General features: G+C 39.7%; 1 protein-coding gene across 5 annotated transcripts in view; it reads left to right on the forward strand.

Annotated features, from left to right (window-relative positions):
• Window positions 1-15,665, forward strand: part of CCDC150 (coiled-coil domain containing 150) — a 40,264-nt gene that overhangs the window by 10,170 nt on the left and 14,429 nt on the right. For 3 of the 5 annotated variants that reach the window (XR_014795815.1, XM_084893138.1, XM_084893140.1), the window contains exons 9-15: window positions 1,527-1,619; window positions 2,556-2,680; window positions 2,908-3,085; window positions 3,610-3,678; window positions 7,877-7,990; window positions 11,741-11,824; window positions 13,727-13,834. Coding sequence is in view for 4 of the 5 variants with exons in the window: in XM_084893138.1 (XP_084749264.1) it covers window positions 1,527-1,619; window positions 2,556-2,680; window positions 2,908-3,085; window positions 3,610-3,678; window positions 7,877-7,990; window positions 11,741-11,824; window positions 13,727-13,834 (771 nt within the window). In the remaining variant the exon portion in view is untranslated. Of the gene's footprint in view, window positions 1-1,526; window positions 1,620-2,555; window positions 2,681-2,907; window positions 3,086-3,609; window positions 3,679-7,876; window positions 7,991-11,740; window positions 11,825-13,726; window positions 13,837-15,381; window positions 15,533-15,665 lie in introns of all 5 variants that reach the window. The other 2 variants (XM_084893141.1, XM_084893139.1) reach the window with 2 other exon arrangements.

Below are 15,665 nucleotides of genomic sequence, written 5' to 3' on the forward strand. Positions count from 1 at the left end.
CTGTTAAATTGATCTCTTCAAATGTAATACTTAAGGTCATTATTTCCTTATTAATTTTCGAGTCTGGATCTATCCATTGATGTGAGTTGGGTATTAAAATTCTCTACTATTATTGTATTATTTCGGATTTCTCCCTTTACATGCACTAATAACTACTTTATATATTTAGGTGTTATTGCACACGCATAGATATTTACAATCCTTTTTTGGGTTGACTTTATAATTATAGATGTCCTTCTTTCACTTGTTTTACACTTTTTGTTTTAAAGTCTAATTACATCTTGTCTTATGTAGTTAATGCTATTGCAGCTTTCTTTTCATTTCTGTTTGCATGGAGTATCTCTTTCCATCTGTTCACTTGCAGTCTGTATGTGTCTTTCCGTTTGAAGTGTGTCTCTTGTAAGTAGCAAATAGGTGGGAATGTTTTTCAGTTTATTCACCTACACTACGTCTTTGTTGGAGCATTTAATCCATTTACATTTACAGTAAACATTGATAAGTACGTATTTATTGCCATTTTATTGTTTTTATGTTTTATTATAATTGTCTTCTGTCCTTTCTTCGTTATCTCTTCCATATAATTTGCTGTTTTCATTTAGTGTTTTGTTTAGGTCCCTTCCTCTTTGTTCTTAGTGTATCTTTTAAGGTTTTTGGTTTGTGGTTACCATGAGGTTAATGTATATCATTGTTATCTATAGCACTCCATTTTAATCTGATAGGTGTTTTAATTTCAAATACAGGGTGTTCCAAAAAATGTATATTCACTGTAACATCTGATAGCTCAATTTTAAAAAAATATATATATTTTATTGATTTTTTTACAGAGAGGAAGGGAGAGGGATAAAGAGCCAGAAATGTCGATGAGAGAGAAACATTGACCAGCTGCCTCCTGCACCCCCCCCCTCCACCACCACCAGAGGTGCGCCCGAAACCAATGCACACGCCCTTGACCGGAATCGAACCTGGGACCCCTCAGTCCACAGACGGATGCTCTATCCACTGAGCCAAACCGGTTTCGGCTGATAGCTCAGTTTTTAAAATGAAATGTATTTTAATGAACACTGCCTTTATAATTATTCAAAGGATATGTGGGCATTTTTGGGGACACCTTATATATTCTATAAGAACTACATTTTTACTCCCCCTCTTCATGATTTATGTTGTTGATGTCATATTTTAGATTGTTGTGTTGTACATCTCGTAAGTACTTGTGGTTTGAGTTGAGTTTGATACTTTTTTCTTTAAACCTTCATTGTAGCTTTTTAAATGTCTGATTTGCTGTATTTATTGAATATTTAGCTTTACCTGTGAAGTTTTTTCTTTCTCATCTATTCTTATTTCTGGTTATGGCCTTCCCTTTTCTACTTAAACAAGACCCTTTCACATTTCCTGTAAAGCTGGTTTAATGATAATGAAGTCCTTTAGTTTTCCTTGTCTGAGACAGAGCAGGTATTATGAGAGAGATGCATGTAAGAGTAGATCACACATGTAAAAAAAGGAGAGAGAGAAAATGTTTTCTCCTATAGAACGTGCAGATATCTCTCAACAAGGAACATGAGAAAAATGCGTATTTGCGGTCTGAAATAATATCCCTTCATGAAGCATCAGAGAAAGTACAGGTAGGTCTTCTCATTTCCTTAGTTTTTTAGATGTTACTTAACTCTGGTCAGTTAAGGAATCAAGAGCCAAGATTTATCCTGATTATATATTTTCATACCATTGCCACCATCCAAATTTTAATTTTCATAAGATCTTCATCTATGAAATATTATCAAATTAACGACATTCTTCATTTCACTCTCCAAATTCCTATGATACATGAGTTGATGAGATAAACTGCTAAGTCGTGCACTAGTTCACACTTTGCCTTTGCTTTATAATTTACTCTTTAAAAAGTATGTATCTTTCCTCCCTCGAATGTATCTCTTCCTCCCAGGGCTGTGTCTGATACTTCCTTTGCATGTTCTGTAGCAAGTAGCACAGTAGGTACCTCATAAATGCTTGCAGGATTTTGGAGTTGGTGTACTCGTTTTCTATGGGATAGTAGTTCCCAAATTTAACTTTTTTTTACATATATATGTGTATGGGGAGGAGTCACCAAATATGCAGGCAAACTAGTTCTTGGAGGGCCCCATGAGTTCTAAAAATATACTCATTTTAGGAGTTTTAGGAATTTTGCAGCAAGCTGGGCAAATAATAAATCTTGATTTTTTTTGGGGGGGGGGCTAATAGAACTATAAAATTTTATAGACTTGTCAAGTTAGAGTGGGGCCAAAGAAAGGCATTGAAATAAAAAAAAAAATTAAGTGTTATATGCACAGAGTGTCCCAAAAAATGTATACACACTTTAATAGCTGATAGCTCAATTTTGAAAATGAATTTAAATAAACACTGCCTTTATAATTATTCAAAGTGTGTGTATATATTTTTGGGGGACACCCTATATATAAATTTTTTTTTTTTAAGCTAATTCAGTATTTTTGATCAGTTACAAATGAAACCCTATCAAATGACTTTCTGGGGCCTCCGCTTTTAATATTATTTCTAACACTCAGGTAGAGCAGAAAAGGGTGACACAGACTTTTCAAGAACAACACTTGCTGCTGGATGCAGCCCATGCCAGTATTACAAGTGAGCTGCAGAATCTTAAGAATGAGAAAACTCAACTCCAGGCACATCTGTAAGTCACTTGTGGGCAACTTCTTATGCATCGTTTGTCCTTGCCTTTGTGTATGAAAACATTGAATTCTGCGTTTGCTGGCCAGCCACTGTGTCCTTAGGAACTATTATAGTTATGGGAGAACATGGTGATGACGGCTCTCCCAGCAGGTGTGCTCTATGAGAACCTCAGCCTTTCTGCGGAAGAACTCTCATGCCGCTTTCCTATCTCCTTGGTCCTTGCCGTAGAGACCATTTAATGCTTGAGCATAACCAGTGCACCCAGAAGGCCCAGGATGCTGAGAAGAGGACAGCGGTGCAGAAAGAGCTGCTGGAGTCAACCATCGTGAGGCTGCGCGGGGAGCTGAAAGCATCGCTGCAGGAGAAGACCGTTCTGCTGGGGGAGAAGGAGAGCCTGCAGAGAGAGGTGGGTGGAGGCAGCTTAGGCCAGCTCCTCGTGTTTTAAACTGTATCTTAAGTGTCAGAGACAAGAAAGACCACTCAGAGGCAGTTTGTCAGAGTTGCTCATCAAAGAAATCTGTAGGTGGCTCATCTGTCTTTTAGCAAGTGACATAGTCTGTGCCAAGTAGAATACACCCTTAGGCAGCGTCAGTGAGGTCAGCTAACAGTCCACACACATCCTCGTGTTAGATTAGGGTCAGATTTTAAAGAACGGATTCCCTGAGGGAGTGAGTAGTGCAGTGAAGGGGGAGCAGCCCTGTCTTCCCCGTGAGGGAGGAAGTAGCAGAGTCTGACATGCAGACGTGTCTTTCTAATTTCAGGGCTGTTGTGAAGTCTGCTTTGCCTCAGAGACTCCCTGAGTGGCCCCTTTTCTGAGAGGATGTGCTATCTCGCAGTGTAGGTATCCATTGCATGCAGGGCGCGTCTGCTGTAGTGGCCCCTGCCGCTGCTTCACCACTGACCCACTTCTTTTCCTTCCCCCTTGGGCAGGTGAACAAAACCGAGCAAGGCCTAGCACAAGAAAAATGCAATTTGGAAAAGGAATTAGCTAAATACAAGGTATTCCGCATTTTATTCCGTTTTCTCCTGTATCACTGCCTTCTGTATCAGTTCATCTGTACGACAAGATGGGTTGTTGGGTTGCATACCAAGGTGTGGGGGCCAGAGAAGCCAGGAAGCTGGCTGCGGCTCCACGCTCTCCAGTCCTGCAGCCTAAGCTGCTTTGGAGCAGGCTCAGTGGGAGCATCCGGTGTCCCCGTGAGCCATCAGTGCCCCGGCCCTCTGCCCCCTGAGAGGGAGCTAAGGGGCCTGTGGGAGGCCAGGGGGTGATTGTTGATGATGCTGCCTTTTGTTTTGTTCTGTTCCTAAGTACCTGTTAGCTCCTGCCACTTGATCTATAAGGTTCCCTTTTCTGGGTTCTAAAAAGACAGAATTGGCCAGAGAAACAAATACAGTTCTTATTAAAGTAAAAAATAATAACAAACAACCTTTAAAACATTGCTGCTTGCATTTCAGAATTTGAAGACAGTTAAGGTTATGCATCACTGTTATCTGGAGGATAGATCTAGAGTAGGGGTGTCGAACTCAATCAGAGAAGGGGCCAAAATCTAAAATCCAGCCTAAATCGTGGGCCGAATGGTTTACTGAACAGTCATAAACTGACAATGTCATAAACTGACAGCGGAGTGCAGTGATGACAGCGCGGTGCGGGCCACATTGCAAGGCCTTGCGGGCTGGATTTGGCCCGTGGGCCTTGTGTTTGACACATGTGATCTAGAGCATCAAGAACTCGCCTACCCCAGGCAGTAGGTCCAGCAGCAGATGTCAGGCAGGCCCTAGGCCCTGCTGTCCCTTGGCTTCTGACTGAACTAGAGAGCTTTTGTATTACCAATATGTGATCCGTTTTACACTTACTATTTTCCATTTAAGAATTGGGAACAAAAGAAAAACAAAATTCTTAGCCCAAGCTCAAATACCTTCACCAAGCTGGCAGGGGCCCCTGTGGTTTAGTCACTCCTGCCGAATAAATGGAAAATAGTCTACCGTAAAAAACCACTGAATGGAACTAACTTCTTGGGGGTAAGGACTTTGTTGGTGTCAATTGGGCCCAAACGGGCTTTTTAAATTTTGGAAAACTGGTGGCTACTATTAAATTCATGAATGTTTTTTGCTTAAAAATATTAGTGAGTGTTGCATGGCTAAGGCAAATGCTGTGTGTCTGTGACTGAAGAACAGCAGTAATACTTTGCTTGTCTGATTTCAATGGTCTTAATGTAGGCTGAGGGTCAGGTGATGGGACTCGAAGGTGCTTGCTTGTTGGAGCGGTTGTATTAGGCCAGTGGTAATGCTTGTAGAGTCCTGTTTTTGTCGAGATCGGTTTTTAACAGATATTTGTACAGCTCTGGTTTTTGGAGTCCGGTGTACCGAGTTGAAATTTAGAGTGAAACTCACCCTTTTCTGTGTTTGGCCTGAGTTTTGGCGGCACCTCAGGCATGTGGTTACCACCACAATCCAAACAGAGAACATTTCTCTCGTCCCAGAAAGCTCCCCATGCCCTTTGGATCAGCCTCTTCTGCGCCCTGGTAACCACTCACCTGCTTTTCGGTCCCTGAAGTTATCTTTTCCAGAACATTCTCTCCATGGAATCATACAGTACAGTACACACCTTAAGTCTGGCTGCTTGTATTTAGTATGAAGCCATGTGGTATTCATCCATGTGGCTGTATCATATAGTTTGTGTTCCAGCATCTAGTTGTATCACAGTTTCTTTACCCATTTGCCAAATGAAGGGCATTTGGATTGTTCCCTGTGTAAATGTTCACATGTGAACATACATTTTTATTTCTCTTGGGTAAATACCATGAGCTGTGGTAAGTATATGTCTGAATAAGACTGCTCAGCTGTTTTCCAGAGGACGTGTATCACCTTACACTCCCACCAGTGCACATGAGCTGCAGTGTATCTCCGTTCTTACCAACGCCTGGTATTGTCAGTGCTTTTTGGTCAGCCTTGTGACTAATGAGCAGTGGTAGGTGATTGTGGCTATCATTTGCATTTCTCCAATGACAATAACAGTGAACATGTTTTCATCTGCTTATTTGCCATCCACAACTTGAATTGTCTCTTCAAAATTTTTAACCATGTTTAATTCAATTGTTTGCTTTCTTACTATTGATTTTTCAGAGATTTTAAAATATAGTCAGTCTCATATTCTGAAGAAAAAATTTATATATACATACAAATATTTTATCAGATATATGTGTTACGTATATTTTCTCCCATTTTATGCCTCGTCTTTTCATGCTCTTTCAAAGAGCAGTTTTATATTTTGATGCTTAGTTTATCAATCTTTCAAATTCTATGGATCATACTTTTTGTGTCATATCATAAGAAATTTCAAGTAAGATCACAAAGATTTTCTCCTTTGTTTGTCTCTAGAAGGCTTATAATCTTAGGTTTTACAAGAGGTCTATGATCCTATTCAAATTAATTTTTGTATATTATTCAAGGTATGGTTCAGGTGCATGTTATTGTCAGGTGTATTATTAGGATATAATTATACCATAAATTCACCTTCTTAAATTATACAGTTCAGTGGCTAGTATATTCACAAGTTCCTGCAAACATCACCACTTTCTAATTCTAGAACCTTATTATGCAAAAAGAAACCCAGTACCTGTTAGCGGTTACTCCCTATTCATCCCTACCCCAGCCCCTGGCAACTAGTGTTTTCCTTTCTGTCTCTGGATTTCTGTCTACTGGACATTTCATATAAAAGGAATCAACCAGTATGTATGTAGTCTTTTGGATCTGGCTGCTTTTCACTTAGCATGATGCTTTCAAGGTTTATCCATATTGTAGCATATGTCAGTACTTGATTCTGTTTATAGCTGAATAATATTCACTGTATGAATATACCATATTTTGTTATCCATTCTCAATTGATAAACATTCAAGCTGTTCCACTTTTCAGCTGCTAAGAATAATGCAGTGAATGTACACAGTTTTTTGGTGAGCATATGTTTTTAATTTTCTTTGGTATATTTTCCCCAGGAGTGAAGCTACTGGGTCATGTGATAATTCTGTTGATCATTTAAAGAAACTGTCAAGCTTTTACAAAGTGACTACCATTTTATAATCAATGCCACCAGCAATGTATGAGGATTCCCGTGTCTCTACATCCTCACTGTCATTGTCTGCTTTAACAAAAAACAAACAAACAAACAAACAAAAAATTATCACACAAACAGCAGTCACCATCCTCCTAGCTCAGTGTTGTTTCAGCAGAATGTTAAAGGATGTTCATGGGTCCAAGATTTCCCCAGACTGGACTCCCCAACACTTGCATGTGATGTACTTGCTTAAAAAATAAAAATGTTCTGGACATACCTCAGTAGCTTTGCCACTTGCTCTATTGTTTCAAATTCCACAAGGCAAAATCCTCTGGATCTTTAGGAGATTTATAGTGTGGGCTACTTGTATATAAACATGGCCTCATTTCCAAAATACTCTTTCAATCCAGCTGGGATGAGCAGTTTTGGGAAGTAACTTCTGTGATAAATTAGAAGCAGCATTAAATAATGTAAGAACTCCTACTAAGGTATATCGGTTTTACCTGAATATTACCAAAATAAAATAAAAATTTATTCTACCCATCTTACTGGATGTGAAGTATCTCCCATTGTTTCATGTATCAGTCAGCACTGCTTTTCTTCTGATGGCTGAGAAATACTTACTGTGTATATATTCAGTTGACTCTTGAACAACACGGGTTTGACCTGCCTGAGTCCACTTGTACATAAATATGAATTACTCCTCTATTTTACTTCGTGTGGTGTTTGTTTGTTTTTTCAAAATTTCTCTCAGCAGTATGTTGTAATTGTCAGCATATCAAATATTGAACATATGCTTTTAGATTTGTATTTGATGAATTATTAATATTAAAGTAAATGCCAAGTATCAGAAGAACTTCCGTTTATCTAGTAAATGTAAACAGTGTAAATTTATAAAAAAGCTTCTGCTGAAGACTAATAGAAAAGTTGAAAAAAATATAGAAGAAAAGAAAAATCATTTTTAAAATCATAGCGCAATCGGGTTGGAAATCCCCAAATATAAAGGTAGAGAACATGTTCATGAGTTACTTTCTATTTTACAGTTGGAAATGCCATGTTTAAATAAGTTAATATTTCTGGCTCTGGCTTAAGGAGTCTATGTGTAGGCAGTAAATGGATTTCTCTTCTCCTTCTGCTCTTCAAAGGCAGACGTAAACACATTGACCCTCAGCCTGCAGGCTCTGGAGGCAAAGAATAAGGACCTGGCCGATCAGCTGGCTTACCTGAAGCTTCAGCAAGAGGAGGCTGACTACCATGGGGTGGGTATGAAAAGGTCAGTCTTAAGTAGGAAGTAATGACTGATGAGGAGTTTTTAAAAAGAAAGACCTGAGGTCAGGAGATGGGTTTCCTTTCCTCCCTCCCTGTCTCCTCCCCTGATTACCATGAGGCCTGAAGAACTCAAGCTAAATGTGGCATAAACTCCTATAGAGTCCAACAACAGAGGAGTTAAGAAAACAATTATTTAAGGCAGCTGTTAAACATCTGCTTACACAGATGATCTAGAATGCTGAAAAGCACAAAGATTGCTAATGTTTTAAAAACATCTGCTCTTCAGGAATTGTGAAGAAGAAACTTGCATTTTCCCCGTTTGACAGTTTCCTCCATTAGGTCATCATTTGTAAGTTTGATTTCTAACAGCTATTTAACAAGGCCAGTGCATTCCAAATAAATGGCAAAGTTCTTAAAATATCTTCTCCAAGTGGTAAAGGGGATTTTAAAGAGATAATTGGCCTGTGAAGAGTGAATATGTTTCCTATTGCCTTTGAATAATTGAAATTTAATTATTGCTTCTATAACATGCAAATAATCTTTGGAAATTCCATGGAGGCCCTAATGTGAGTCTATCTTAATCTGAACTAAATTCTCTCAAATTGTGTCATAAGCTGCTCGTTACTTCAACTGTGAAAAATTACAGAGTAAATGTAAGTCCTTGTACATTTTCACAGCTTTAGAGCCAGCCTGCCTAGGTTTTTCCATCTTGGCTGCGATTCTTGATTGTGCTTCTTAACCTTTCTGAGCCTCAGTTTCTTAAATCTGTCAAAATGGGGATAATAATACTATTATTTGGAGGTTGAGGGTTGTTCAAGGGATTAAGTTAATACATGTAAAGCATATATTAGGCATCTAACATTTATGCAACTCTTGGTATCTGAATTGACCCCGGGTAAGAAAGCCTTTGAGCTGCTATTGGAGTGACTAGAGGCACTGGCTAATTCTCGGAGGCGCCTCAGGCCAGTCCTCCCTCCCCCGAGACAAGATCCCTTCATGCCCTTTGCTTGTTGGCCAGGGCTCAGCGGGGCTTTGTCCCCCATCTCCTGGCCGGTCTGGAAGACCGCCTCTCAGCCTGCGCCCACTCTGTGAGCAGGCCTGTGGCCTCACCTTGCTACTGACTCTGACAGATCTTGCCAGTCATTTGGTCAAGGTTGATTCTTGCCTGCAGACCATGCTTCTTGATAAGGTCTCCCAGTGAGAGCCCACCCCTCCAGCTGCAGACCTGTACCTCTCCTCTTAGGATCTGCTCTGACCATGGGTGCTGGCACGCACTGCAGTTGGCTATAGCTGGCAGAGGAATGAGGTCGAGATTTCTGGGTTATTTTTTAATCTTAACAATACTAGTAAACCTATTTCCATTCAGTGCTGGCAGTGTAATTTGCTCCTTGAGAGTTAACACTTGAAATTCTCCATAAAGCTTCCTTGTAGTCTGACCTCTTATTGACACACATGAGCGTGTGTTGTGTAAGTTGTTCCATGAAAAGCCTTTCCACATTCCAAGAAAGCTCAGTGATTCTTGAGTGTTTAGTATTTGTTCTAGCTGGCATATTTTAGGTTAAATTTAGCCCTTGGTGTTTTTATACACTATCCCTACACTTTACAGCACTTTGGGGCACATTGATTTATAGAACTTGGAACTGAATTTTAATAATCAGGGTTTTACAGTTATGGTTTAGCTATTTTTGCAGCATTACTGGCCATCCTTCCATATATATATACATATATATATATATATATATATATATATATATATATATATTTTTTTTTTTTTTAATATATTTTATTGATTTTTTTTTACAGAGAGGAAGAGAGAGGGACAGAGAGTTAGAAACATCGATGAGAGAGAATCATCGATCAGCTGCCTCCTGCACATCCCCCACTGGGGATGTGCCCACAACCAACATACATGCCCTTGACCGGAATCGAACCCAGAACCCTTCAGTCCACAGGTCGACACTCTATCCACTGAGCCAAACCCATATATTTTTTTTACTGAAGATATGGTTGAAGCATAATCCCAAACTATAATATTTCATTCATGGAATGATTTTACACCAGAGTTTCTAAAATAGAAAAGTTTTGGTAAAGAAGCCTGTATGTCTTCCACAGACAGAAAATTGATGATGAATTTTATGGTAATACATTAGTATTAGCCTTCTATTTTTTGATGGCAGTCCACATTTCCCTGAGGTTATTTTGAAACCAATACTTTATTGGTCTGAATGCTTTTTAAAAAATATTTTCCTTTGCCTTAGTGGTAGCAACCCAGATTTTTTTTTAAACTTTAAGAAACAATGTATGAATGTGAATATTATACATGCATTAATATTGCTTTGATAAGACAAATACTTAGAAGGTCATAATAGTTAATAGCCCACTGACACCTAATATTCAGTATACATCTTTATATTGAATGTTTGTAATTTTAGAGTAGATGGTATACAAGGACTAATGACTCTTATGTGTGTGTTTTTTAATCAAGTCTAGACTGTCTAAAATGTCCTAATTTTTCTAGTTCAGGCAACTACTGAGGAGAAAACAAAATCTAAACTAGAATCCCCTCTTGTGCGATCATGAATATATTTCGAACAGAGAAAAATATGCGTTACAAGTTATTATATAGCAATATAGTTTGAAGTGTGTCTTTTCTTTTACTTGGAAATAAGTGTGTTGAATTCACAACACTTGAAATAAAAGGCAGTACAAAGTGATGGCTAAAGAATAGCTGTAACTGTCAGAGATAATGAAGAATTTCTCCTTGTAAATTAATATCCCTACATATATGGTTTCATCATTATCAACTTGCCCAAAGTTGAATATAACACAAAAGTCTAAATTCTTTGGCTTTAAATGCCTAAGAGATTATCTGTTCTTTAATCACAAATAAAGCAAATGTAAGCCAGAAATAATGAATTATGTCAATATTTCCCAGGACCTTAAACTCCAGATTCACTGCAGATGGTCTGTAGTTCAATGGGCAGCTTGAATGATGGAGGATTTGCTGTGTTTGTATTACTTCACAGTTGATTTGTGAAGATACTTTTGACATCATTGTGTCCCGTTATCAGAAAACATCACTGACATTTATTATGAAGGGTGAAACTTCCCTATTTAATCACTAAATTGTTCCCAAAGTACCAAGAAGGCCCAAAATTTAATCAAAAGAAAACCTTGTTATACTTATTTCTCTGACAAAGTTTGGTGGAAAAGACATGGGGAAAATGTCATTATTAAGTAGGCTATTGGAATGATGAAAATATGTAAATTCATGAATGATAGAGCTGTCAGTAATGTTTGTCCCAAATAACACCGTGTTCAGGTTTTGATTAAAACAGTGTCTTCCTTTCTTCCTTAACACTGATAGCAGAAGCCTCTCCTACGGCCTGAGGGTTGTGACCATTTGCACGTCCCATTCTCTTCAAGAACTGTCTGATCTCAAACTGTAATCCGTAACCACTGATACAGCCCCAAGTCTGGGCTGGATCACAGCTACAAAGGAAGAATTGATGTAGAAAGATAGAATTAATAAATAAAGAAGTGCCTGTGGGATGCTGGAGGCACTCTCCTTGTCTGCCTCCCAGCGTGTCTAGGGAGGGAGAAGAGGCAGCCGGAGCCAATAAGTAGGCCTCCTGGTTGGTTGGTATGAAATGGTGAGGTGCAGATACTTATTTTAAAGGAAAATGATGGTTCCCTTGCTTGCCTGGTGCACTGATCCATGTCTGTGCTTGCTTCATCAGATTGCCCGACAGAAGGTGGAAAATGCCTTGGGAAAAATTACTCAGAGTAAAAATAAGCTGGCCTATGAAAAGGGAAAACTCCAGGTATGAGGTTTTATTTTCTGAATTTTTGTCTAACTTTTAATGTTAGTTGTCAGACTAAATATTGATGAATTTTGAGAGGACCTAGTCTGTCATTTTCTAATTACATAACTTTGGGTCAGTCTTTGAACCTCCCTAATTTTGTTACTTCATTAAAATCTAGGTGACTTCTTTTTATAGTACCTGTACTATAATGGTCAAACCTTAAATCTTGAAGCCAAAGGCCATTCTGTGAAGCTTTATCATAATTGTTTAATGCAAGGTCATTTACTGAGAATGTAGAGAGCCTGTGTTCTCTCTTGGCTGATTTTTTTCTAACTTTCCTAAAGAGAAATAACCCTGGAAATCGTTACTCTGAGGCACCAGAATAGATGAGTGAATGGGATGATACCACTCTTCCTTTGTTTTGTTTTAATAAAGTTTTTATTGAACTATAACACATATACAGAAAAGTACACAGATCACTGCCTAGTAAATTTTCACAATGTAAAGCTAATTATATGATCAGCACTCAGATCAAGAAATAGAACATTCCAGAACTCATTGTATAGCCTTTTCCACTCACTATCTCCAAGAAAGGTAATTCCCATCCCACTTCTGACACCTCAGATTAATGGTTCCATTACTTGATCTTTAAATAATAATACAGTGTATTTTTTTTTGTATCATGTTTCTTTCATCCAACATTGTAATTGAGAGATTCATCTATGTTGTTTGTTATAATTCTTTGGTTTAAAGTGCTGCTTAGTATTCTATTATATAAATACTAGAGGCCTTCGTGTATTCAGGGGGTCCCTCAGCGCATCCTGCACCTTCTCCCAGTCCAGGAGCCCTCGGGGATGTCTGACTGATGACTTAGGTCCGCTCCTAAGGACATCCTTAGTGCTTCCAAGGAGGTGCGAGAGGCTCTCACCACTGCTGCGCTCGCCAACCATGAGCCCAACTTCTGGCTGACCGTGCTCTCCCTGTGGGAGCACCCTGACCACCAGGGGGCAGCTTCTGCATTGAGTGTCTGCCCCCTGGTGGTCAGTGTGCATCACAGTGACTGATCCTTTCACTGTTCAGTTGATTTGCATATTAGCCTTTTATTATATAGGACTAGAGGCCCGGTGCACGAATTCATGCACAGGTCGCAGTGTTATATTTGAGTACCTGCATCCATATCCGTCTGTGTATATTTAGGCCCTTGAAACAATGTGCAGATGTGACCTGGCCCGAGTGTCTGCTATTCCTGACGCAGCTGATGAGCTGGCCATGGAGCTGCGTGGGAAGTCATGGCAGAAACACTCGAAATCTGGGGCCTTGGGATGCATTGGCTTCTGTGTCCTTCCTTTCCCATTTGACCGTCCTGAGTTAGAAATCCTACCAGATAAGAAGTTCACTGTAAAAACTAAGGGCCATCGATAAGAGCACGTTATCTGACCAGCGTTAAGGCATTTTACCGAGTACCCAGAGGGAAGGCAGGGCAGAGGACCTGAGGAGTGTGGGGCGTGAGGACAGTCGTGTTGTGCTGAAAGAGAGGCACATTGGAAAGTCTTCAGTTACAGCACTTCCCACTGGGTTCATAGGCTGATGTTTGGGTAAAGCTAGCAATAAAACTACTGGCCCGCAGTGTGTTAATTTGGAGTTTCCATAAGCCATAGAAGCCACATGAATTATCTCTTTACATGTAAATGGACTTAGCTTGTTTTAGCTGATGAAGTCGCTACGTATTTCAGTTGAGATAACATTCTTTGCATTATTAGAAAAACTTAGGATTGCTGGTTTTAGGGATTACTGGTTTTAGGGATTCTCTGAATTTATTTTGAAACTCATGCAATCTTTTTTCCTTTTGGAATATATAAATATACACGCAGTATCTTATTAACGAGGTTTGTTTTTATTACTCTTTTGCCTTCTCCCTAGATAAAAGTGACACAGCTGGAAGAGCAGCTCCATTCTTTCACTGAAACAAGCTCACAGAATGACCAACTGCGCAAGTTGAACAAGGCTCTGGAGGACAAATACACTCAGGTGTGATTGACAGCTACAACAGGTGGCTGCTCAGCTGTTTTAACTTGTTTTTAAGACATGGATGCCTTTTTCCCACTATCATACATGCCAGAAAGATGAATATCCTCCCCTTAACTCAGCCCAGCAAGCATTCATTTTTTTTTTTACATATATATATATTTTTTTAATATTTTATTGATTTTTCACAGAGAGGAAGGGAGAGGGATAGATAGTTAGAAACATCAATGAGAGAGACACATCGACCAGCTGCCTCCTGCACACCCCCCACTGGGGATGTGCCCGCAACAAATGTACTTGCCCTTGACCGGAATTGAACCCGGGACCTTTCAGTCCACAGTCTGATGCTCTATCCACTGAGCCAAACCGGTTTCGGCAGCAAGCATTCTTTAAACACAAGTGTGGACAAGGTTCTGCTCAGCCATCGACAAGTGCACAGAGATGCCTGAAGCTCGCTCACGCCCTGATTGGAGGCTTAGACATGTGTTCAGTAAACTTCACCATGGAGCAGGAAGCAGGAGTTTCAGAAACAAAGCTGTTTGTATCTTGAGCATCGTAGGAAGCACATTACAAGGGAGCCTTCTAACTTTTGGTGTGAGGAACAAGTCTCTGGATTTTGAATTATAGGCAACAAGACACACCTGCATCAGCTGCTTCCTTAAAGAGGTGTTAGCAGAGCAGGTGCTTGCTTGTCAGCATGGTGTCTGTTGAGATTGATAACATTTTTAATTGTTTTTGTTTTTTGTTTTTTTAGAGAGAGGAAGGGAGAAAGAGAGATACAGAATTAAACCCACAACCTGGGTATATGCCCTGAGTGGGGAAAGAACCAGCAGCCTTTTGGCGTACAGGACAGAGCTCCAACCAACTGAGCCACCCACCTAGGGTGAGATTGATAACATTTTAACCAATGAAGAAAGTTAGATAAATAAGATATATAAAATATTTTGTGAGGAAAATAATCCAGGAATATGTTACTGAAAGAAAGTGATTCATTTCAGTATTCTACAAATTTACCGAGTATGTGATTTTTAAGAACATCTCTGCCACTCTCTAGCAGCCAGTGTAATTTTTGTAGCTGTAATGCGTGTGTGTGCCCCTTCGGTAACCAAGGAAGTAGAATGTGTCTCCAAATGGAATCCTGCTGGGGTTCTAACCGGCTATCTGACTGTTGGTCCAGACGTGCTCTCCTTCAGGGGTTTGATGAAGGGCTGCTGCTTGGCTGGGACAGACTCTCAGTGGGATTTCTTCATTCCGAAAGCACGGACACTTTTCACGTTATACTTTCCATCACGGCTTTGCTTAGAACGTTGTTGTGCCTCCTATTAAAGGAGACACTCTGAAAAATAACTAGGTTTGGTTTAGTTTAGTTTAGCTTATTGTTTTTAATTGGCGATGCCTCCAAGAAGAAGGAAATCTCCGGAGAGGCCTGCGTCTTCGAAATTTCTTGAGAGCTGTAGACCCAGCGTAAAGGAAAGAACCGTGGGTCTGCCCAGTGTTGTTCCCAGCTCCACACGCCATGTGACCTTTGCACCTGCCCTGACTTCTGCGAGATCTCATGACACTGGGGACTCTCGAATCTCTCTAAAGACTCTTTTGAATGCTATTAAAACCATGGAGGGAAGACTGGAAGGTAAAATAGACATTCTTGCCTCAAGACCATTTAAAACTTATGAGGCATCATATTTCCTTAAACGGGATTCGGTAAGTAAAAACCATAAATTATTAGGAAATTTGAAGTTTATATTCAACAAGTAACTCAGTGCACGGATTTGTGCAGGGTGGGGAGACAAAGGGGGTCCCTCAATGCTCTGGTTTCTCTTCAGATCGCATAAAT

This window comes from Pipistrellus hanaki (assembly GCF_964339955.1).
Source record: "Pipistrellus hanaki genome assembly, chromosome: 8".
NCBI classification, from domain to species: domain Eukaryota; kingdom Metazoa; phylum Chordata; class Mammalia; order Chiroptera; family Vespertilionidae; genus Pipistrellus; species Pipistrellus hanaki.